At 41.2% G+C, this 26,350-nt stretch overlaps 1 protein-coding gene across 2 annotated transcripts in view; it reads left to right on the top strand.

The window, feature by feature from the left end:
* afap1 (actin filament associated protein 1) overlaps nucleotides 1-26,350 on the top strand; it is a 281,923-nt gene that overhangs the window by 123,012 nt on the left and 132,561 nt on the right. For both annotated transcript variants that reach the window (XM_043698382.2, XM_043698373.2), the window contains exon 2: nucleotides 14,929-15,057. In XM_043698382.2, the coding sequence (XP_043554317.1) occupies nucleotides 14,929-15,057 (129 nt within the window). The remainder of the gene's footprint in view (nucleotides 1-14,928; nucleotides 15,058-26,350) is intronic.

Here is a 26,350-nt window from a genome sequence, read left to right as displayed (position 1 = left end):
TTAAATGCTGAGCTACGGCTGTAATTATCTCTCCTTTCCTCACAGAAGCAGGCAGTTCCAATTCCAGCTAGTTGGTTAATTCCTGCAGCTTGGTCTTATTCACCTTTTGCAAAACTTTCAAAGTCCTCACATCCACTTCCAGAAAACTTTTGATGACTGAAAGAGCCATTACTATCCCAAGCTTTGTCTACCCAACCAAGCCAACACCCGAAATAAAGACACTAGCACCTGCCACTCGCTGTTTAAAATTCTGTAAAGTGTCCCCAAGTTATGGACTAGGCTTCATTCCTGAAGAAGGGCTCATGCCCGAAACGTCGATTCTCCTGCTCCTTGGATGCTGCCTGACCTGCTGCGCTTTTCCAGCAACACATTTTCAGCTCTGATCTCCAGCATCTGCAGTCCTCACTTTCTCCTATGGACTAGGCTAGACCACTTAAAGGAGAAAGTGAGGACTGCAGATGCTGGAGATCAGAGCTGAAAATGTGTTGCTGGAAAAGCGCAGCAGGTCAGGCAGCATCCAGGGAACAGGAGAATCGACGTTTTGGGCATAAGCCCTTCTTCAGGAATGAGGAAAGTTTGTCCAGCAGGCTAAGATAAAAGGTAGGGAGGAGGGACTTGGGGGAGGGGCGTTGGAAATGTGATAGGTGGAAAGAGGTCAAGGTGAGGGTGATAGGTCAGACTGGGGTGGGGGCGGAGAGGTCAGGAAGAAGATGGCAGGTTAGGAAGGCGGTGCTGAATTCGATGGATTTGACTGAGACAAGTTGGGTGGAGGGGAAATGAGGAAACTGGAGAAATCCGAGTTCATTCCTTGTGGTTGGAGGGTTCCTAGGTGGAAGATGAGGTGCTCTTCCTCCAACCGTCGTGTTGTTGTGGTCTGGCGATGGAGGAGTCCAAAGACCTGCATATCCTTGGTGGAGTAGGAGGGGGAGTTGAAGTGTTGAGCCATGGGGTGGTTGGGTTGGTTGATCCGGGTGTCCCAGAGGTGTTCTCTGAAACGCTCCGCAAGTAGCCGGCCTGTCTCCCCAATATAGAGGAGGCCACATCGGGTGCAGAGGATGCAATTGATGATGTGTGTGGAGGTGCGGGTGAATCTGTGGCGGATATGGAAGTTTCCTTTGGGGCCTTGGAGGGAGGTGTGGGCGCAAGTCTTGCACCTCCTGCGGTTGCAGGGGAAGGTGCCGGGAGTGGAGGTTGGGTTGGTGGGGGGTGTGGATCTGATGAGGGAGTCACGGAGGGAGTGGTCTTTACGGAATGCTGATAGGGGAGGGGAGGGGAGGGAAATATATCCTTGGTGGTGAGGTCCGTTTGGAGGTGGCGGAAATGACGGGGGATGATGCGTTGTACATGGAGATTGGTGGGGTGGTAGGTGAGGACCAATGGGGTTCTGTCCTGGTGGCGGTTGGAGGGGCGGGGTTCAAGGGCGGAGGAGCGGGAAGTGGAAGAGATGCGGTGGAGGGCATCGTCGACCACGTCGGGGGGGAAATTGCGGTCCTTGAAGAAGGAGGTCATCTGGGTTGTGCGTTTTTGGAACTGGTCCTCCTGGGAGCAGATGCGGCGAAGTCGAAGGAATTGGGAGAATGGGATGGCGTTTTTACAGGGGGCAGGATGGGAGGAGGTGTAATCCAGGTAGCTGTGGGAGTCGGTCGGTTTGTAGTAGATGTCCGTGTTGATTTGGTCGCCTGAGATGGAAATAGAAAGGTCGAGGAAGGGGAGGGAGGAGTCTGAGACTGTCCAGGTGAATTTGAGGTCGGGGTGGAAGGTGTTGGTGAAGTGGATGAACTGTTCAACTTCCTCGTGGGAGCACGAGGCGGCGCCGATACAGTCATCGATGTAGCGGAGGAAAAGGTGGGGGGTGGGGCCAGTGTAGTTGTGGAAGATGGATTGTTCCACATATCCTACGAAGAGGCAGGCATAGCTGGGGCCCATGCGGGTGCCCATGGCTACTCCTTTCGTTTGGAGGAAGTGGGAGGATTGGAAGGAGAAGTTGTTCAGGGTGAGGACCAGTTCAGTCAGTCGAAGGAGGGTGTCAGTGGAAGGGTACTGGTCGGTACGGCGGGAAAGAAAGAAGCGGAGGGCTTAGAGTCCTTCGTGATGGGGGATGGAGGTGTACAGGGACTGGATGTCCATGGTGAAAATAAGGCGTTGGGGACCGGGGAAGCGAAAATCATGGAGCAGGTGGAGGGCATGGGTGGTGTCCCGACCGTAGTGCCTTACCCCATAGCCACCAAAGCTGTCCGCATCTCCGCATCCCAAGAAGGAAGCTCACTGAAGGTAGCCCCTGCCGCCACTGACTAGACCCAGAATGTCGCCTCTGTCAAAACCGCCTCATCACCGCTGATAGTCCAGCTGCTAACCCAGCCAGGAGACTGTCCCAACACCTGAGCACTGGGGCCCATCTCCACTTGCAAGGACCAGCGGACCGTCCAAATTAACTCCCGAGAGCTGAGAGATCGTTCAGTCCGCTACCATTGCAGATGTCACGGAAACACAAGAGGAAAAGAATCTGTCAACACTGGAACCATTGCTCAAGCCGCAACCATATGGCTATGAGAAATTGGCGGGATCCACTGCTCAACATCTCCACACAAACCCTCTCTGCCACCGCAGCCGTAGAAAGAACAAAGAATGAATTTGATTGCAAGTTAAATGAAGAAAAATAAAATTTAAAGAAAAAGGATGCAGTCGGTCATGCAAGAGCGGGTAGGTGGGTCGGAAGCCTGAACACTTCCTACCCTGTCGCCACCACCGTCTTCTATAGTAGCGAGATCTAAATCCTCTCCGATTTTTCTTGGTTTTTTCACTGCTTACGGTACTGCTGATCCATTTTGTAGAAGTTATCACTTTCTACATTGCTGTCTTTTCCTTTATTTCAGACTGGCCTCAGGAAGCTGGAATTACCTCAGCAGAAGCTGAATTAGTCTTACATTCTCATCTAAATTGAGATGATATTCTCCTAAAAGATATCATAATCCTGTAAACATATTATTGTCCTCAATGATCTGTTTTACAGTCAACGGTTTAGTGTACTGACACTTTGCAAATATTAGTTGACACATTGAGGATTACCATTCCAAGATTTAGATTGGTTCTGGCTTCAATGAATGGCTTTTGCTTGTCATTTTATTTGTGTAGTTACAACAACAAGTGGGTTTGTGGAGGAGTGTGTTCTCTTGACATGGATAGGGTGCCATCATATAGCCTTAGTGTTCCTTTTGAGAACTTGTGGAGAAAGAAGAAAGAATAAAGAATGAATTTGATTGCAAGTTAAATGAAGAAAAATAAAATTTAACAAAAAAGGATGCAATCAGTCATGCAAGAGAAGGTAGATGAATGGCTTTTGCTTGTCATTTTATTTGTGTAGTTACAACAACAAGCGGGGTTGTGGAGTTGTGTGTTCTCTTGGTATGGATAGGGTGCCATCATATAGCCTTAGTGTTATTTTTGAGGACTTCATTTTTGGATTGTCATGTTGAGCCACTTTGCACAGGTCGGTGGATGTCATGATGTTGTGAATTGCACCACTGTCCATCTGCCACTTTTTATATTGACCCAATGAACTCCTTCTGCAGACCTCATTCCAGTAATTACCAACCATGTTTCACCTATCAAATTGACAAACCAGTTTGTTTTATCATGTACAGGTGTAGAGTGATTCACCTGGATCTTCGACAATATCTCTCCCAGTGGCAATCTGTGCCTGCTTTGTTGTATTTCATTTTGGTCATACACTTGTGTGCAAAATGATTCAGCTTCTTCAAGTAAGAACACGTCTTTCCTCTTGTTAGACATGCCTCCTTCACCTTTAAATAATGTACTCCATAAAAACAAAAATTGCTGGAGCATCTTTAGAGATAAAAAGAGTTACTGTATCAAGTCCAGTAACTCTTTTTTGTGTTTCTGATCTTCCAGCATCCATATGCCACAATTTGTAGTAAATTTGCAGGATTCTCAAACTAGTGCATTCTTTGTTTGCACCGATGTTCATCTCACAAGAAACTTAAATTCCATTTTGGGCATCGTGCGTGACCGCCAGTGCAGACCATGCAGGCAAATGTTTTTGTTTCCTGAAATTCCTTACTTTGCCATCATTTAAGGCTGTCACCGATGCCACTTTTACTTGACAGGTGAATGATGATTCACCAAATGTAATCCCAGGGCTAATGTTACCAATGCAGTAACCCCTGACTGAAATAGAGCATAGTGGCATTGATGCTCATGCTAGTTGGAATTAACAAACATACTGCTGGAAGCTTTAAGCAGTGCTATACTTCCGGAACGATCAAGAGAACGTTTGCAATGTGTCTTCACTCTCCTAATTAATCAGGCATTGAACAAATGACCTCTTGATGTGTTTTAATGACTAGGATTGAAAAGCTGTTGCAGAAAATGGGAGTGACCATATCAGTAAGGAATTTACAACAGTAGTAGCAAACTACCAAGTCTGATTGATGTACTTTCGAACATTTTTGCAGATATTCCAACAAGTATCACAGTTGGTTCATTTATATCTACAAGATAACTAGCTAACTGGTCTCGTTTATTACTTTAATGCTGAGATATTCAAATGATCATGTTTTCAACTTCCTTCAGACTTGTATTGTAGCTTATGGCCATAAAATATTGAATAGTATAAATGAAATAGGGGCTTAAATTTACTTTTGCGAATGTTGGCAGCTTAAGTTGGACAGCGTTGCTCTTTGCTGCTTCTGATTTGCTTCAGATATGTTGGCTGTAACCTGTTGCTCCTATTAAGTACTTTCCTTTGGAAAAAGTAAATATGTTGGCTGACTGAAAGTTTTTGTTGAAAAATTTCAAGGGTTTTCATGGCCCTAATTATTTCTGAATTGCGATGCCTCTGATGATTGAGTGGTGCTGTCAGCCATCAATTCCCATATGTGCTGTGTCAAACGTTTGTTGGGATGAGACACAGGAAGGAAGTTTTATAACTTCTCTGACTTTTCTTCCTTTGTCCCTGCAATCTGTGCATTGTAAAATTTAATTTTCCTCTTTCTGCAATGCCCAATTCTACTGTAATTTTGTTATGCCAACATTGTTGTGCAGCATAATAGTTCTAATGGGGTTGATATTCATATTACATTGGCTCTACCTATTCTACTGATCTCACACAGTCTGTGGGTGGAGCTGAGAAGTTCAATCAGCTCCCTAAGGCCCTAGTAATTGTGCCTAATCAACTAAACTCGTAGTTATTGCTATCATTCAAGAAGTCGTCTTCTAATCTATGAACAGTTACTGTTCTGTAGATATTTAGTGGTGATGTGAACAATCACTAAATAGACAGGTTCAAGATAAAAAAGGATCAGTGGCAGTGAACTGCCACAAAACCCTGATGCAAGGCCAGGATTGTGTCCTGACTGAGCCGAAGACAAGATCATGTGGCACCTTTTGCCACGATTGGGTTCAGGGTCTGCCTGGGGACAGATATTGGAACATTTTGTGGAATCAGAAATTTCTGTCTGCCGGGTCTAGATTGGTGGTGCCTGCTGGCATCAGGGTAGGGAGATAGCTATAAGTAGGTTGTGAAGGCAGAAAGAGACACGTGCGATTTAAGGGGAGAAAGCCTCTACAAGAGGATTATGGTGGGATAAGGGGTTGCTAAGGTGTGGACAGGAAAGCTGCAATAGATGGGAGAACTTTTTCAAACTTGTGAACAGAGGAATATTCAGCTAACTGGGGTCCAACAAAATGTAAATTGATTGAGATTGCATTTCTTGCAATCTAGTTTAAGGTTACACAAGTTCAAGAATTAGAATTAGCTTTACAGTGTTATCACATACTTGCCTCAGTACAGTGACAAGGTTACAATTAGCCACTTACTGCGACATCTAAGGTACAAATGTACCTAGGTGCAGATTCTTAAGTACAAACTCTTAGGAAAAAGTTAGAAAAATAAAGAAATTTTTTGAAGTCGAGCATTACAGACTTTCATGTCATCTTGGGTATGAAAATGCAAAATCATAGATATAAATTAAGAAAATAAAGAAATAAAAAGTTCAAAATAATAGTCTTTCCAACCCAGTCCGTGCTGTCACCTAGCCTCCAGATGGTGCCGGGTCTCGTTTCCAGACCATGCCAGTCCTCACCTCCAGACTGTGACATGCTTCACCTTGAAGCCGGGAGTGCTGCGAGTCTGCTCTGGATTTCCTTCAAGACTGGGAGTCCGCACTGGCTTCACTTTGTGGCTTAAGGCTGGAAGTCCATGCTGAGGCTGGGAAACTGTTCTGGCACTGGGAATCTACGATGACTTCACTCGAGGCTCAAGCACGAGAGGTAGAAAAAAAGAAAGGGTTGTTATATTGGAAAAATATGGTAGATCGTACTAAAATGAACATCTTGATTAGATTAGATTACACAGTGTGGAAACAGGCTCTTCGACACAACAAGTCCACACCAACCCGCTGAAGCGCAACCCACCCAGACCCATTCCCCTACATTTACCCCTTCACCTAACACTATGGGCAATTTAGCATGGTCAATTCACCTAACCTGCACATTTTTGGACTGTGGGAGGAAACCAGAGCAACCGGAGGAAACCCACGCAGACACAGGGAGAATGTGCAAACTCCACACAGACAGTCGCCTGAGGCGGGAATTGAACCCAGGTCTCTGGCGTTGTGAGGCAGCAGTACTAACCACTGTGCCACCGTGCTGCCCACCACTGTGCCACTGTGTTGCCCACAAAACATCTTGTTAATTGTTAAATTTAAATCTGAGATTGAGATTTAAGGTACAGTAAAAAGGGTGGTCATTGCTTGGTTTAAAAAAACACAGTTTTGTATATTAGCTGTGATCTCTCCAGTCTATGGAAGTTGTGTTTGGGTGATGGTTTTTCATATGTAGTAGTGTGTGTATGTTTATTTTGAAAAAATATTTGTTGCTAACCTGTGCTTGTGTCTTTACTAATTTCAATACTGTAGTATCCAGGAGATCAATGCGTACCTATTTAATGGAGAGCTTATCAAAGGATGTCAATGAATTCCTTCTAATTCGGTTTCTGTGTGAGCTCAAATGCACCACAATAGAAAGCATTGTTACTATGTGACTACATTAACTAATAAATTAGATAATGAGAATTACAAAATAGTCCAAAACCAAAAAGTAGCCCTTTAACATAATCTTAAGAGGAGCCCTTAGAAAAAATAATGACCTTTGCTGCATTCTAGTGAAGGAGGTAAATATCCCAAGCTGCTAGCAATGATTAGCAGAGAAAATCCTACAAACGTCTGCGTTCACTAATGCGTGACCATATCAGGCGCTTCCTAATTGCAATTCAAGAGCACCTCACTGCTGTCTTTTCATTAACTGTTCTTAGCATTTGGAATGGGTACCCTATATTTTAGTTCCCATCAGAAAGAAGAACTATGTGTCTAGATCTTATTTTCTAAGTTAAGACTTTTTTTTTCAATTTTTTTTTTCTAATTAATTTTCTCTTACATAAGCATTTTAATTGTCACAAACAGGAGGCTATCATAGCTGTTTAACCTTAAAAATCTACCACAATTATGGATGGCATGGTGGCACAGTGGTTAGCACTGCTGCCTCACAGCACCAGAGACCTGGGTTCAATTCCCGCCTTGGGCAACTATCGATGTGCACATTCTCCCTGTTTCCTCCGGTTGCTCCTATTTCCTCCCACAGTCACAAAGATGTGCAGGTTAGGTGAATTGGCCATGCTAAATTCAGTGAAGGGGTAAATGTAGGGGAATGGGTCTGGGTGGGTTGCTTTTCGGATGGTCGGTGTGGACTTGTTGGGCCAATGGGCCTGTTTCCACACTGTAAGTAGTCTAATCTAAAAAAAAGTAATGCCACCATCACTAAAACTGAGACCATATAATTCAAAGATGTAGTTCAAAGATTGAATGCAAAACATTTCCCATTAGTACAACTCAGATGTCGACCATATAAGCTTAGGTGCTAATTAGAAGAATTCTCATGATTTTTCTAATGTAGCTCTAACGTAATGTACTAAATTTTAAACAGGTTAGAAAAAATTGTTTCATAGTGGCTCCTTGGCTTTCTCTGCCTGAACTATTATCCAGTTGAGTGCCATGAGGAAACACATTGTGGAGATGAGCATTCCTCAGCCAACAAACTAGCTGGCATTTGTCTATTCTCATTATTCAGGGTACAGCATAATTTTAATGTATCTATGGAAATAAGTGTATAATTAGCCCATCTGTTATTCATGTAGGATGATGGTGAAGCAAGCTCACTAATGGCCTCCCCTCAGCCCCCAACCTTTTCAGGAATCTGCATTTTGAAGTTGGATAGAAAGATTAAGTTTAAAAGAAATTCAAGTCCTCATGATGTTGAGGTATATAATAACATCTCTGAACTGATTGGTTAGGAAAATATTTTGATGCTTTTTTGAGTGATGGACGAATAAGTGATTTAGGATATCAACAGAGGGTTTAGACCTTTTAAAGAAAGTGATTAAGAACAAGATAACCAGGTGAACCTTATCTGATTTGGGATATTAAAATAATACAAATCTCTTTCCTTCAAACATGTGGTCTATTTGTTTTGCTCCTAACTTCCATAAATTTAGTTTATCATGCATGGGTATAATTTGAAAATCACACAACACCAGGTTATAGTCTAACAGGTTTAATTGGAAGCACTAGCTTTCAAAGCACTGCTCCTTCATCAGGTGGTTGCCTGATGAAGGAGCAGCACTCCGAAAGCTAGTGTGCTTCCAATTAAACCTGTGGGACTATAACCTGGTGTTGTGTGATTTTTAACTTTGTACACCCCAGGCCAACACCGGCCCCTCCAAATCATGGGTATAATTTGATGCAACTCAGGATTTACAGTGATGTCAAAAAGCATTAAAAGCAAAGAATGTTATGCACTTTTAAAATAAATACAAAATATTTTTAGTAATTTATTAACAATTATTGGGAAGCAGCAATTTAAATTGAAGTTCTCAAAGTCCCATTTTGCTATTTGAATTCAATTTCTTTGTTTAAAACAAAATGTTGTGTGAGGGATTGCTGTTTAACTCAATGTCTAAACACAATGATTTAATTATCATTGTCTTCTTGACATATGCTGAGCTGGAATACTCCAGCTGTTTTAATTCCAATAGACATTCTAATTCAACTCTGGAAAGAATTGGAGTAAACATCAATCAAAAGACACTGTCAGATTTCCAGGTTTCACTTGACCGTTTTTGCTCTATAGAAAGTTTGGGAGACTATCATGTTCAGTTTTTAATCAAGATTAGCAAACATACGAGAAGCACATAAAGGAAAGATGATTAATGTGTTAAGAGTTTGGTCTCCCTTAAGAGTGCAAAACTTAAGTGATTTACAAACCTGTCGTGGTAATCAATAAGCACCTCATGGAAATTTTGATGGAAGGGCCCATTATTGTACCCATTAAACAAGGGTTGACAAGAATAGATTTTCCCCTCAGATCAGTCAGTCCAGTTTTAAACAGAAAGCTGTGAATGTCAGCAGGCTCAGAACCAGTGAAATAGATTAGTAAACAGTTGCATGTGATATCTCAAGATGATATATGAAGGGTGATGTATGATATACTACAGTATTTGCAAAGGCATTTTATAGTAATTAAACTAAATGCATTTGATCTTTTCTGTTGCTTTATAAATTTGTTCAGCTCTAATGCTTTGTATCTATTATTATGTTCGTGCCAAGTATTTTCACAGTTCAGCTAAAAGTGATGAGGATACACATATATGAAATGCGCAACTGTCAAGTTCAGATCAAAAGAGAATACTATTTCTGGTGTTCTGGTGTGCTAGAGTGGATCTCTGTACAAACACTTTTTTATTTAAGCAGATATTCATTAAAATGTTATCTTCAACAATCTTGTGTAGCACCAAAATGTAGATTGAATGTTATGGATTTTAAAAAGAAAACAAAATATTTTAATGAAATAGTTGTTCCCAAAAACAAAATCGCTGCGACTGTCTCAAAATTAAGATTAAGAAAAGGCAGCAGTAAGAAGAAGATACAGATGAGTTTAATGAGCTTTACTTTTTGGACAATACATTGTTGGCAGGGAAAACCTTAGTTTGGCAGAGCAGTAGAAATGACGCCAAGCTATGTTGTGCAAATTTGTGCAAGCTCTGCAGGAGAGGACAGTTAGAGCCAATGTTAGTTTGTTACAAATCTCATATTCGTGCACTACCCAAACTCTTGGGAACTGAATCAGTTCCTCGACAACATTTTCAGTTTTACTTAGTAGATTTAAATTTGTTTAAGACTTAAACTTTAGAATATAAATTAGGATGAACGTCATATATGCAGTTAAATGCAAACTGTTCTCAGCATGTTTTGTCTGTGTTTGAGAATCGCTAGTACGGAATAACATTGGCACTCGGATACTTGTGATGAAACTTGAAGTTGGGCTAGCTGATTAGACTTCCATAAACATGTTAATGTGTTTATATGGTTAGTGTTCGTATAGTCAAGAAATTGACATTAGATCATCCAAGAAACTGCATGCACCACAATGCAGTTTCAAAAACATCCAACTGTAAAAATGAGTAATAATGATACTGGATGGAATCTTACAGAGCCCTGAGCAAGGTGGGCTATGGTGAGATCTGGGATAAAATTGAATGAGAGGTCCAGCAAGACATGTCTTGACTTCAGTAGCATCTCGGATCTTTTATTCATTTGCTGAGCAGCGAAACAAGTTTCTCACTGAGCAGTGGCAGGTTGCCAATCAAAGGGGAGTCTAGCTTGTTCAACATCTTGTTAACTCTGCAACTTGCCTCATTAATATTCAGCTTCCTGTTTTCCAAACAAGCTGGATGTCAAGAGTTCTCAGCATGAAGGTGGAGCAGGTACCTGGTGACTTCAGACTGCCATTGACTGTGAATGACCTCTATGTTGGACACCTGACACCAACATCTCGATGTCATGGGGCACCAATTATATGTACCCCATGTTCTCAGACTTTAGCATCTGAGCCTGTAAGAATCCTCATGCCACATCTCCAATTGACATACAGCATGCTTCTGCACCTTTCACTGTACTAGCAACCATTATGGTAATAGAATATAGAATCCCTAAAGTACGGAAACTGGCCCCTCGGCCCAACAAGTCCACACTGGCCCTCCGAGTATTCCACCCAAACCTATTACTCTACACTTTGCCCTGACTAATGCACTAACCTACACATCCCTGAACACTCAGCAATTTGGCATAGCCAATTCACCTAACCTGCACATCTTTGGATTGTGGGGGCGAAACTGGAGCACCTGGAGGAAACCCATGCAGACACAGGAAAAATGTGCAAAGGCCACACAGACAGTTGCCCAAGGCTGGAATCGAACCGGTGACCCTGGCAGTGTGAGGCAGCAGTGCTGACCATTGAGCCACCATGCTGCCCCCAAAGAACAAGAACACTACACACCCAGCTCATGGATTAGAACAGCCTATATTTCCACACTCTTGTTCCAATTCACTAAGGTAGGACACTGGAAATGGAGCCCTACTATTCCTGGAGTTGACACAACTTTAAAGATGTTCTAAAATAAGCAAAGTCTCTCAATCTACCTGATCTTCAGACCAAGATTGGTCCACGCTTTCAATCAGGCTTCTGTACTGAATAGAAATTACTATTCGTTAAACGTAATTAGATTCTACTTACATGTAAACATTTATAAACCATTGTCAAAAAAAACACTACTACTTAAAACTCAAATTCCCGTAAATTTGTCTACACATACATAGACAGGTGACAAACAGATAGGGGAAATAAGTTATTGGGCAGAGGGGTCAACCTAGAAGTCCAGTAAGCCTTGCTTCAGATTCTGTTGATCATTGCTTCAGTCACCAGATGCTTGCACTATTTGGTGAGAGATTCTGGGTCACTGGTTCCCTTATAAGATGTCTCTGATTTGCCAGTTAAAAGTCACATCAGACACCAACTGTTGCAGGGAAGATAAACTAGTATTCTTCAGGTCTACAGTGAGTTTTGACTGTAGAGAACAGAGAAATGACTCCCAAGCTGGGTAAGAATTAAACACATCTCTGTCTCTGTCTCTCTTTCTGTAACCCATTTCAATTGTCACCGACTCAAATTTCAATTATTGCTTGTTCAGACAGTTATTTATACAATACCTTCAATGGGTGTTTCGTTACTTGCTTTCAAAACATACAGCTCCCTTTTCAAATACTTATTTTAAAACAGCTCTTTCTTATTTCTAAAAATAATAATTTTTTTACACACAAAATAAAAAGATAGTCCTCACACTCTCTACGTGCTGTCATAGTGCTCACTCTCTCTGTGAGCCTACCTTCATGCTCAGTGTCCCCTCCTCGCATTGTCATGCCATGTTTTTTGTACTGTGCCCCCTCAAGCAGAAGTAGTGGACTCCTGTTACTGCTGTCTTTCTTTAACGTCTAGTGCAGACACAAAATGAGGAAGCTTGTTCTAGCTGTCAGCAATTCTTCATCAAGAGCCTTCACACAGGAGGTCCCTAGCACTGCAAGGAGCAGCCTTGGGCTTGGATAGAGTCAGTCAACAGCTCATGGTGGTCAGACTTTGGATTCTGTCCAACTAAGAGGTGAGCAGCTGAATTTGGGTAGCGCCCCACCTGTTGTGACTCTTTCTGCACTGTAGATATTTTATGAACTAGAACACAGCCCATCATGTTGGATAGCTTGGACCCATTATGAAGGGTTCTGCCCCAAAATGTTCACTCCCCTGCTCCTCTGCTGCTTGACATGCTGTGCTTTTTCCAGCTCCACATTTTGTTGACTCTGACTTCCCAGCATCTGGAGTCCTCACTACCTCCAAGTTGCCGAAAACCACACTGCAAAGCCTCTGCGAAGGAAGCCCACCTTGAAGAAGCTTTCCTCCTCCCTCCACAAAAATCACAGTGGGTCTCTCTCCCATTCCACCCCCGGTTACCTCCTCCACCCTGAAGATCTTCAACCTCATTCTGAAACAATCCTGCTACTGCAGCCACATCTCCGTCCTCAGCACCAGCCTACATAGCCGGTTTATCCTCTAAGAGTCTAAGATGAAGGGTTCTATCCGAAATGTTGACTCTCTTGCTCTGTTGCTTGACCTGTTGTGCTTTTTCCAGCACCACACTTTTCATCTCCAGTTTGTAGACTGATAAGTGAAGTATTTGTGTGTTTCCATCCCATCTTCAGAACCTTCTCAGGCTGGTAGTGGCAGCTGCTTTTGAATCTTATGAAGGTGAGCTTGGGTGGGGATTGATAACAAGACATTTGATCATAAGAGGAGCACAAAATGTTAGTGAAGGCCTCCTAACCATGCTGAAACTAGTGTTCCCTGGAATCTAACCATGTCACTCCACCTCTGAGGAACAACAACCCCTCTTGATTCTTGTTCTTATTCTCAGAAAACTTACTGATTGTGGCAACTCCCTGGGGAGATGCCCCAAAGACTGGGGCATTGTTGGCCTCTGTGATACAATATCACAGCATTCTCACAACATTTTACAATATACCGTGAGTACAAATCCATTCAATTCCTTGATTGAAATTTTAATGCATTTTCCATCCTTGTAATCTAGCCACAAATATGGAACATTGACAGAAATTGTATAAACTAGCTTCAAACTAAAATCTGTATGAAAATTAGCTAATAGTAAAAGAAACTATAGAAAAAAAATGCCCTGCCTCAGCTTTTTCTGTCACTTTTCAACTCCTTACTCATTGTCTGATAGCTGTATTTTAATCTTCACTTTGACTGTGTGAAATTTGCTGTTCGTTGCTGTCCCCGTTACTTGATCATTGCCATTGACTCTGCCGTAGAGCATCTGGGTGCCTCTCCTGAGTCTGAAGTGCTGGTAATTTCACTGTCAACATTGAAGACACCATAAGGCAGATATGTAGCAAGATAACCTTGTAATATAACATTGCTTCTTAAAAGCCTTACTACTGATGAGGTGCAACTTAACAGCAAATGTTTGAAGGAGCCACTAGCTGTTATAGATTAGTCTGCAAAGACAACTTTCTCCTGTACTTTTGCCAATCACACAATTAGAAATCCAAATGAGGGAATGCAAGGAGCATCTTTGCCATGAAGGTAATGACGCGCCAATACATTGCTCTTGGAACATACAGTTCTTTTCCCTGGGTCTTTTTTCCCTTTTTACATTCTTTGCATCTCAATTCTATCTGATGCTTATTCAATCAGTAATGATTGAGAGGTAGAGATGAAAGGCAGTCTGCAGGAACTTGCTGAGTCCAAGTTTAGTGTACCAGCATCAGCAAAGAGGAGGGTGTGTACACTACAATAATAATAGAAGTGAGCCAGAACAACAACAGCAACAGTAAAAACACTGACAGATTGGTCTTGACATGAACTACTTGATCTACAGAGACTGCAATATACCCCTGTCACTTCAAGCATATTTCAACTTCAAAATGATTTTTTTTGTTTTCTCTCTATTGATGTGGGACTTTGAACAATTTATCTTGAATCTGATTTTGTGATCTGCATATTAGCTAGAGAGAATTATGATTTACTAACGTTTTAAGTTAAATGCATCAAGCAATTGTCATTCAATTCAGTTGTTTTAAAAAAAAAGGATTGTCATGTCAGTCAGAAGTTAATGACAGGCTTTTGGGGTCAAGGCAAATGACTATACAAGGTGTAGTGTTAGGACTTTTGTGACTGAACAATGCAGAAATGTATGTTCCACATTTGGTACAGCACATAGGGACTAATGCTGCATCTGAATGAGGAGTAGGATTTATTTGAGAGAGTGTACAATACATTATTTTCCATCTGTTTTAAATGGATAGAAAGGTTGCTGATCTGCAAATTCCTAAAGTAAATTCTATGCAGGTGCCATTGCCATTGGAAATGCAGATTTGTAGAATTGCCCCAATGCTGTGATTGTTAGTGGACTACGGTATTAGCAAGCTAATCATTGCTGTTTGCTCTTTTCAGTGATGGAGGAGTTGATTGTGGAGTTACATCTATTCCTGGAACTTCTTGACCATGAATATCTAACCACATCTGCCAGAGAGAAAAAGACTGCCGTCTGCAACATCTTACGGAGGATCAAGTCAGTGTTTGGTAAGTATACAACCATAACACTCAGCTAATTAATTTTACTTCTAGAAGCATTAAACAAGTAACCATGGGTCACAAAATTCATGTTGTCTCCAATTGCAGAATAATGGTGGATCTGTTGAGTGGGGCCAGCATTTCAGTGAGAAATCAGTATTAGAGACATAAATTCAGGCCGTACTCCTGGTAAAATAGCTGCTGAAATTTCAGTAGGGAGAGTGTCAAAACAAAGCTGCTTCACTCCCCCAATCAAGGGGGAGATTTCTGCTCCCTATGCCACTATAAGAACTCTAATAGATTGCTGCTGACAAAGGCTAATATTGATTCTGTTGAGGCTCTTGTGAAGGAGAACAAGCTGCTTAAAGTCAGGTCATTGTTGCAGAGACATGTTCAGCTTTCAATGTGGGTGGGTGTAACTTGCATTCTAGCAAGGGAACGGATCCTTCAGAGGTTCAGCCCAGTAACTGAATTTAAAGTATTTCACAAAGCTAATATTATTGCAAGATAACAACATGTTGACTAAAGTAGAAATGGCCCAGGCCTTACATTAATGAAGCAGCTTCAGTCTGCCACTTGTCCCAGTGCAGCCACTCATGGGATGAAATTTAATTCTCATCTGAAGGTAGGTTTGGAGGCAGAGAGGCATTTAATTGGAAAGGTGGCTTCCTGCCACTGCCCCAATTAGATCTTGGGTGGGAAGGCGCATGGGTAGTTGCAAGGAGTTCCTTTTTGTTTTGAGGCATTCAGTTGATTGAGGGACCTGGCTTCGGGAAGTGGGGAGAGGGATTTTGCTGTGAACCATCCTTTTGGCCTTTTTCTCACCCTCTTGCACTTATGCAGCCAGCAACCCCTTTCTCTAGGACATTATAGTTCACTCGCTTATCCTGGGTTCCTGGTGTGTACATTGCCAGCAAGGTTCAAGGTGCTGGTGAGACCACATCTGGAGTGCTGTGAGCAGTTTTGCTCCCCTTATGTAAGGAAAGATATCATTTTATTGGAACAATTCAAATAAGGTTCACTTGGCTGATCCTGGGAATGATGGGATTGTCTTTGCAGCAAAGGTTAAACAGGTTGGGACCTTATTCTTTGCATTTTAGAAGAATGAGAGGTGATCTCTTTGAAACCTATAAAATTCTTAAGGGTCTGGACAGGATAAATGCTGAGAGGATGTTTCCCCTCTTGGGAGAGAATAGAACCAGACGGCATAGTCTCAGGATAAACAGGTGCCAGTTTAAGACTGAGATGAGATGGAATTTCTTCTCTGTGGATTGAGAGTCTTTGGAACTCCTTGCCACGGAGAGCTGTGAGAGCAGACCCCCTTGTGTACATTTAAGACTGTAATAGACACTTAATCAGTGGGGGATATTAGGGTTATGAGGAAAGAGCAGCAAAGTAGTTGTGAGGAATGTCTTTCAGCCATGATCCTGTTGAAAGGTGAGTAGACTCAAGGGGCTGAACAGCCGCCTCCTGTTTCCTATGGTTTTATAGCAGAATTATGGGGCGAGATCTCCAGCATCAGGGTAACTGTCCTTGAGAAACCTCTGCATCAACAACACAATGCAGGCTTAGCAGTCCACTTCCAGCTTATTGGTGAGAGCCCTGTCATCTGGAGTAAATTCATCTTTGGACTTAATAGAGAAGGATATTGTTATCGCACCAGCTCAACCAGCCATGGATGGAGCAGCTCAATCATTTTTCAAAAAATTAATTAACAAAAGCTTCTCTCCACCAACATTTCAGAACAATTCTCTTGTTTAAAAACAAAACCATAAGCATTAAAATCAATACTTGATTTGCCACCTCAGAAGATACAGGATTCCCAGCTTGGTTAAAGGATTTCTTACATTTCAGCTAAAGATGCATATTTATTGGGAATTGCATCTCCAAATTGTCATTCACACCAGAAACTCCTAAATCTTGATGTGAGTTTTCAAATTAATTGTGCGATTTGATGTGAAAATTGTCACTTACTGCAGCCAAGAAGCTCCCTTTGTGAATGATGTGCTGGCAGTTTCAAGCAAAGCATTCAGTGTACAATTGGCAAATTACTGGTACACAACTGGTTAATGAATTCATGTGACAATACCAACATTTCTTTGTTTGCTGTTTTAATTGTGGCGCTGAAACGTTTAAAGCAATGGATTTATTTAAAACAGTAAAGGTGGAATTAATACAAATAAATTATGCATATGGCTCATCTTGCTAAAAATAATTCCTAGGCTCATAAGAAATAAAGACTAACTTTTGTATAGCACCTGTAATGACTATCAGACCTTACAAAGCTTTTTTCAGCTAATAATGTAGTTTTAAAGTCTGGTCATTATGTTCTGTATGAGTGTATGGATTGTGTGAACAATATATCAAGTGCTGCTTTAGATTTCCTGCCATTTTCAGTTTCCTTGCTGTAAAGGTAGGTGACAATTTAAGGTAGCAGCTTCAGCCTTAGATTGGAGCCATCCGATGACGTGTAGAGTTGGATTTTTTTCTCTGGGTCACTGTCTTTACCAGACAGCTGGCTGTTTGGTCGGCTTACTGGTAGGCCTGGTCAGTATTGAGGACCATCCCTCACATACAACAAACAATAATCAAAAAAACAAGTGCCTCAGGAATATCTGTTGGCTCTGCCCAGTTGCAACGTCAGATAAGTCTTCTTCAAAAGGATTACTAGCTCATACTGGTTGGGATGTGCGCAGAGTAAATTTTTTCCTAGTTCAGTTGAAAGAAATGCAATTGCTGGCCAGTTACTACAAAACAGTCTGGATTTTCATATTAATTGAACCGACCATCTGAATCTGCTCAATGACCACTGCAGTGGGGCACTGGTAAGTAATTTCTTTCCATTTTGTTTGTATATTGTCACTGGGCTGAAAGGTTTAAAATGTTTTCTGGTACTTGATGATAACTTTTTTTTCAACAACATTCTCAACTTGGTTGAGATCATCCAGTTTCTACGCAGTCACTTCCTAGTGAAGTCACATAGATGGATGTATGCGATCTGCTCATACTAACGTATAATTTTAACTATTGACTGACAACTGAATAAGGAATGGAATGTAAAGTCAGTAGGGTAGTTGGGGAATTGTCCAATGGTGCAGTGCTCTTACATTGCTGAAGTTGCCCAGTCATGCAACTGTAATGGACTGGGCAGCAGCCACTTGCTTTGGGGAAAGAAATGCTGCTTGATAATCCTTATGGTATTGACCCTAAAAGCAATAGAGAAAGGGAGATAGCAAGTAAGACTGGGAGGTGTACTTGATAATTCATGATTCTGACCACCCCTATGTGAATGCAGAAAAGCTTATTTTAACAGGCTGCAGAAATGAGACCACCCTGCTCCATTCAGTGCAAATTGCACTGACACTACAAGTGGAAGTATTTGTTTGCATTGTGCCTCTGAAGGAGAATCACATGAACTACATAGATTTCTTGAGAGCACTGTGCACCACGATTTGCACAGCTTGCTTATGTTCTGTTTTGATACTATTGAAGAAACCCATGCTGCTAGGAGCTTATGACATTGCCTCCCCTGGGAAATTGACATAATCTACATTGCATTGCCTAAGAGCTGTGCTCAACCTAAACTGTTCTCGTTTTCAATTATTAAATATTTTATTACTCTGATGATCTTTGTGTTAGTACATTTGGTATTCAATAAGGTCTAACTTTCGGTCTCTATGTTGGAAGTTGGTTAACACTTGTGCATTAGGTAATTAATTGTAACAAAGTAACTTCCCTTTTCACTTAAGTAAACTAAAATAAGTACTCAGTATGTGTTTTCATGAACTGAAAGAAGAATAATAAAGCATGACACTGTTTTCGCTCCTAGATTAGCTGTCAGATCGCAACATGCTAAAGGTATTATAGTTCTACGTGGTGCTGAGAGTATAATATTGCATGACATGATCACATTATTTCCAAGATACGAATTGGAAATCTGCTTTATGGATTATGCAAAATGTAAAAGAATATAAGAACATCCTAAAAACTATTCAGAGGTTCAAGAATGTAGAAGTTGGAATTGAGACAGGAATGAGTATGATCATGTAGGGATAAGATGAAAGGCAGCCATATTTGGCTGTGAACTCCCATGAGCAGATTAAAGCGATGTTACCTAATTAACCATCACTTGACAAAAAAAGCATGAATAAATGCAATCAATCAAAGATAAAGTATGGAAAATATTTTTAATCAATGTGCAAAATAATGTATATGTTCCATAATTTGAGGAACAAATGATCAAAAATTAACATTACCCCTCCACTTCATGACCATTTGTCCTGTTCCCTAAACTGGTATTCCATTCCTAAAACCCTCTGCCTTGGAGTTAGACTAGATTGAATAATCTCTTAACATATAAATTAGAACAATTTAAGATCATAAACATATTTCTGAACAGAGACCAATTTGACTTGTATTTGTTACATACTTTAAAACAAATGACATGTTCGTTTAAGGGATGAAGAAAGTATTTCAAAATTATTAGTGAGTTAATTGACCAATGCAAAGAACAGAATTTGGTTAGGAGTAGTCAGCATGGCATTGTGCTTGGGAGATCATACTTCTCAAATTTGTTAGAGTTCTTTGTTGAAGTAACCAGGAAGGTTGATGAGGGCAAGACGGTAGACATACACTATATGGATTTCAGTAAGGCCTTTGATAAGGTTCCACATGGACTGCTCTGAAAGATTAGATTGCATGGAATCCTGAGGATTTGGGCAAATTGGATACACAATTGGTTTGATGGTAGGAAACAGAGGTTAATAGCGGTGCTGGGCCCATTGCTGCTTGTTATCTATATCAGTGATTTGGATGAGAATGTACAAGGCATAATTAGTAAGTTTGGAGATGACACTAAAATAGGTGCTTTCGTGGACAGTGAGGAAATTGTAGCAGGACCTTGATCAGCTGGGGAAATTGCCTGAGAAATGGCAAATTGAGTTTAATATAGATACGTGTGAGGTCTCTCATTTGGAAAGTCAAAACTAGGTCGGAGTTTGATTGTGAATGGTAGGGCCTTAAGGAGTGTATTGGAACAGAGGGACCTTGTAGTTCAGGTTCACGGTTCTCTGAAAGTGGAGTCACAGGTAGACAGGGCAATAAAGAAGGCTTTTAGCACACTGGTCTTCATCAGTCAGGGCATTGAGTATAGAAGTTGGGAAGTTATTTTGTAATTGTACAGGATATTTGTGAGGCTGCACCTGTGGTATTATGTTCAGTTTTTGTCACCTTGCTATAGGAAGGATGTATTAAAATGGAAAGAGTGCAGAAGAAATTTACAAGGGTGTTGCCACACCTCAAGGGTCTGAGTTACAGAGAGTGGTTGAATAAGCTTTTTTTCTATAGAGAGTAGAAGACTGAGAAGTGTATAAGGTAACGAGAGGCTTGGATAGGGCAAATGCATTCAGTCTTTTTCCCAGGGTTAGAGAATCGACAACTAGAGGGCATCAGTTTATGGTTAGAGGGGAAAAAATAAAAGGGAACCTGAGGAGCAACTTTTTCACACAGAGGGTGATATGCTTATGGAATGAGCTGCCGGTGGAAGTGGTTGAGGTGGGCACATTAACAACTGTTAAAAGACATTTGGACAATACATGTATAGGAAAAGATTAGAAGGATATGGGTCAAGTGCAGGGAAATGGGGTTAGTGTGGATGGACATATTGGTTGGCATGGACCAGTTTTGGCCAAAGAGCCTGTCTCTGTGCTGTAGGACTCGGACTTTATGAACAGGAGGTCTCAAATTTTAAGGTGGATAACTAAATATGTTACACCTTCCTGAATGTCTAGATGAAGAAAATTCAAGTACTCATTTCTGACTTTTTAAAAAAAAGTCTGAAAACAAGTTCTCAAATTACTTTCAGGTGATATTGGTATTTTTGTTGTCCTAATGTTATTAGTAAGGCTCCAAGTTTGTGCGTCATTATCACACATTCCTTATAGCTTTCTGAGGGTTAACATCTGAAAATAATAAAGCAGACTTCGCAGGAAGTCCTGTTTCCCAGACATCAAATGACACTGTTTGGCATTGTAAGTCAGATGATTGGCTTGTATTTCAAAGTATTTAAAATTCTAAATGTCACAGTTAAACAGTAACATTTTTAAGGATTGATATTGTGACTATTCTCACATTAAACCATTTTTGAAACTATCACTTGACTTTACATCAAACAAGTTAATTTGGTTGGTAGACTTTCTCCGAAGTCTTTCATTTTTGTGAATCATACGAATTCTGCAGGTCTTTAAAATAGTGATAGTGATTTTTATTAAAAATCACTATCTGGTCTGCACCATATTAATGTGTCATCTTTGATGTTCTAGTAGGTGGTCTTAAATTGTGGATAATTTTCTGATTAGTTTGATATAAATGTAATTTGGAATATACAGGAAAAGACTTGTGGCTATTGTTGTCTCAAGTACATTCATTTCTCTCAAAATCAAGTAGCCAATATTTTGTCTCCCTGGTCGAGGCTGTTCTGTTTATTACAGTAATGAAGTGAATCTGTAATCATGTAGCGAAAATGGAAAGTGCCAGAGAACCTCTGATCCAGCTGTATCTGTGGAGAGAGCCAGTAAACGTTGAGTCCAATAACTCTTTAGATTAGATTACATTACATTACATTACAGTGCCTTAGGAGTGTATTGGAAACAGGCCCTTCGGCCCAACAAGTCCACACCGACCCGCCGAAGCGCAACCCACCCATACCCCTAAATTTACATTTACCCCTTACCTAACACTACAGGCAATTTAGTATGGCCAATTCACCTGACCTGCACATCTTTGGACTGTGGGAGGAAACCGGAGCACCTGGAGGAAACCCACGCAGACACGGGGAGAACGTGCAAACTCCACACAGTCAGTCTCCTGAGCCGGGAATTGAACCCGGGTCTCTGGCGCTGTGAGGTAGCAGTGCTAACCACTGTGCCACCGTGCCGCCCACAAAAATTCTTCTTCAGAATTGTTTCCATTTGGACCTTCACTTTGTTTAAATAGCGTGTGTTACCTGTGTAAGGGAAAGGTAGTTCACCCAGTAATGTTTGAAGTTTTAAAGCCTTCCTTCAAGCCTCCAAGATGCAGTACTCAAACAGCCCAAGTAAATTTCTACCCCAATATTGGTAATATTGTTTAAATTTCAGTTCAGCTTCATATTTGATTCATTGGCTAATACGTGGGCCAGCCTTGCATCTTGTAAGACAATGCTTTGTGACTCGGTGGAGAGATAAATGGGCATTTATTTATCTCTCCACCCTAGAGGTTCCCTGCCTTCAGTCCTAATGAAGGGCTTTTGCCTGAAACGTGGATTTTCCTGCTCCTCGGATGCTGCCTGACCTGCTGTGCTTTTCCAGCACCGCTCTAATCTAGACTCTGATTTCCAGCATCTGCAGTCCTCACTTTTGCCTTTGTGACTTGGTGGTCAACTCTTTTAATTTTGTCTGGTGTAGTTCAGAAGCCTGACTCTGGCTTGGCATTCTCTGACATATTTCCTGTTCAGGAAGACGGTGAACTGAGGAGGTGCACAATTTACATCGCCTTGATTTTCTCTGAGTGTACTTCTTGATTTGTTAAGCTTTTTGTTTCTGCTCACCTCTTCCAAACAGTCTCCAGAGGCCACAGCTGTTAATGACTGTCTCCTAGTTGTCAGTGTCTATGTCTGCCATCCTCATGATATGCTTGCGTAGCTGTCCTTGTAGGAAAGGTATGAATATCCAGGAGGTTGTAATCCAGTGGCCATTCACAGTAAAGAAGGGCTTTGGGTATATAACTTCGCCAGTGCGGATATTGTTATCTTAGCAATGAATGTTGCTGACTACATTCGCACATTCCAGAACTTCTGATTTGGTGACCTTCCTACAAACAATACATCTGAAGCAGCAAAGATGGAAACTGCTTAGCCTTTCCTCCTGCCAACATGTGTTGTCCAGGTCTCTCAACTGTAGAAAACTGTACTGGGATGCAAATGTGAAGTTAAGACCAAAAGACCATAAGACATAGAAGCAGAAGTAGGCCCTTTAGCCCATCAAGTGTGTTCCACAATTCAATGAGGATATAACTGATCTGATAATGCTCAACTTTACTTCGTATTTTCACTATACCTCTTGATTCTCTTACAGATTAAAAATCTATCTATCTCAGCCTTGAATATACTTAACAGCCCAGCCTGCTGCATTAAAGATACTGCAGATTCACTACCCTCTGACAGAAGAGACTTCTCCTAATCAGTTTTAATTGTGCACCCCTTTTGTTTTGAAATGATGTCCTCCCGTTCTAGACTTTACCATAAGGGGAAACAACCTCTCCACATCTACCTTACCAAGTCCCCAAAGAATCTTGTATGTTGCAATAAGGTCACCTTTCATTCTTCTGAATTCCGATGAGTACAGGCCCAATCTAGTTAACCTCTCTCTCATAAGGCCTCTTTGGCCTCTATACCCAATATCAGCCTAGTGAACCTTTTCTGGACTGTCTCCAGTGCCAGTAGTTAAGAGGCCCAAAACTATTCTCGGTTTGGTTCCTGTTGTTCCACGTTTTCCTTCTTGTTGGAAATAATAGCTGTAGTTTTTTCACTGCATGTTTTGAATTTGTATGTTGAGAGATTGCCAGTGATTGTGGTGTCACAATATGTAAGAATATCAGCAACCTCCAGCATCACATTGCCAATGTTGATAGATGGTGGTATAACAACACCCTGGGCCATGACATTTGTCTCACTTATTCTGCTAGGCAAATCAAACTCTGTCTTTCTATAGATGTGAGTCTGTCAATTTGTCACTGAATGGAATGTTGTTATGATATATGGTGTGTGGATCAAATCTCTGATAAGGATTTGGTCCACCTTTGGCTTAGACATCAGGCAGGCAGGACTGAACGTTCTCCCAGCAATTCTGGTATGTAATTAGATTCCACTCTGAAGATAGCCTGAAGACACATGATAGCAGCAAAGAGAATAATATAACAAAACATCTTGGTGCCAGAACACCATCCTGTTTGACTTCACTGCACTGTCAAAGGGTTCTGATGTTGCCCTATCGTAGTTGATCTTATCCATTATATTAATGTAAAAAGAGGACATTGCATTCAACAGCTTTATCAAGAGGACAATTTACTCCAGTTTAAATAGGTTGCCTCTGCTCACATGGTTGAATGTCTTGGTGAAATTGATGAAGGCAATACGTAATGGCCTCCTTTGTTCATGGTGTTTTGTCTTGCAGCTGCCAGACTGAGAAGATCATGCCATTTGTAGATCTCCCCAGTTATGAAACCAGACTGGGATTCTGGTTGGATGCTTTCATCCAAGATCCTCAGCCTAACCAGAGCAATGTTTTTCTTAGGATGCTCAGCAGGAAGATGCCTGTAAAGTTGCTGCATTTGGCCTTAGTCTTGTGCAGGGTCACAATCTTTGCATTACACATCATGAAGCACTCCCCTTGCCCTCTAGTAGAGACTGGGAAGTTTGTGCAACTACTTCAGGAGTGTAAGTTTCCTGTGCTTGCTGAGTTCAGATGGTATAACATCAACACCTGGAGCTTTGCTTTTGGCAAGCAAATCAATTGCATTGCAAAATTCTCCCTGGGGGTTCAATACACAGCTGTTTCATGACAACTAGACTTTCTGTGGCACTTGAGCTTTCTTAAAGACAATGTTCGCTTTACAGTACAGCCCAAAATAATGTTCCATCCATCTCTCCAAATGTTTACTGCAGTTCATTTTGACCTCACCTACTGTTGGTTTCACTGAACCCACTTTCTGCCTCCTTTTTGATCTGCTGCCCTTTTGATACCTTCATGCTCCTGGCATTCCCTGTGTTAAAGTACATCTGAATATTCTGGCAGAGTTGTAACCAATAATCACCTCCTCACAGTTTGTCAAACTTTACTTAGACTGGCGCTTTGTGCAGTTAGAGTTTTGTCACTTGCATCTCACTTGTAACTAATGAAAGTGGATCACTTAGCTTTAAAGACAGATTCATTGCACTGAACAAAATAAAAACCAAAGAATTGCTGGATGCTGGAAGTCAGACGTTGCTAGAAAAACTAAAGAGATTTGGCAACATCTGTGGAGAGATTAACTTTTATGGTCCATTGACACTTCTTCAGAATGTTCAGAACAGTGATGCTGGCTTCGAACTAGCTGATGTTCTTCTGCTTTTACTTCCCATATGTTAGGAGGATGGTATTGAACATGTGAATCAAAGTATGTTTCATTTCACATTTGTGTTTTGTTAGGGAATGCTAACATGCACCTGTTTAATTGGGTTGAAGAACTTATTTTAAAATCTGGATGGGCAATATTGTTAATGTTGATGCAGAGACATTACTTCTACTTTAATTTAAAAACCTTCCAGCATTGCATTCCAAGCTTGGTTCATGATAGAGAGCGATCTATATCGCAGTCACTGCTGCGGCAACTGCATGCATTGGAAATGCTGTTCAGAAATTTGTATCTGGTAATGATCAAATCCAGCTGATCTTGGATGTCTCCAGCATATCTTATGGAATAGTTTGTTTTGAAAGAACAAGGTTTTGAAAGGTGTTAGTTACATGAATCTCATGGTAGTAGCAAAGCTTAAATAGTCTCTGTATGTTCCCATTTATCCGTCTCAAATCACGATGTCATGATCTTGCATTGTCACCCCTAGTATGTAAGTAATTTCTGAGTTGACGATTCTCAGATGGCGGTCTTATCCTCCCTTAGTGGAGCACAGTGTTAGAGCTCAGGTATGCATGGAATTAACTGACTGTACAAACTGAGGGGCCAATGGTGTAAACATGTCTGAACCATTTGTTAAAGATATTCTATTATCAAGAGTCATGAGTTGCTTGCAGTGAAGCCGGCAACTTGCCCTATATTTCCACTGAACGTCTCCCCTGCCAAATTAATGTCTAGTATATTACTTTCAAGTGACCTAAACTTGGTGTAGTTGGTCTCTTGAAGGGAAGCGACTGACACTGCACTACCTACCAAACTGCATGCTGATTACAGTTATCTTGTGTTTGTTATCAGCTCACTGTAAATCGTCTGTTAATCCCAGCGTTGTTCTGAATTCCAACATGTCAATTGAAGAGTGGGCATCTTCTTTTATTGTGATGTGATGGATTTCATCCACTCGTTGAGCTGAGACTCAAAGCTCTAAGCACCAGTGAAGCTGATGTGTCCAGATAGATCACCTCACGTGCTGGCCCCACAGGAGATGAATAATGACTGACCATACGATGGTTCCTCCCACTTTTGGAGACAATCCTAATACCCATTTACTAAACCAGTTGTGTTGGGCTTAATTACTTGTTACTGCATCTACGATGTT

Source organism: Chiloscyllium plagiosum, unplaced genomic scaffold (assembly GCF_037043375.1).
Source record: "Chiloscyllium plagiosum isolate Xiang-an unplaced genomic scaffold, Cpla_swu_hap1 HiC_scaffold_1, whole genome shotgun sequence".
NCBI classification, from domain to species: Eukaryota; Metazoa; Chordata; class Chondrichthyes; order Orectolobiformes; family Hemiscylliidae; genus Chiloscyllium; species Chiloscyllium plagiosum.
Note: the sequence above shows the minus strand (reverse complement) of the source record. Positions and strands in the feature narration are given on the sequence as shown.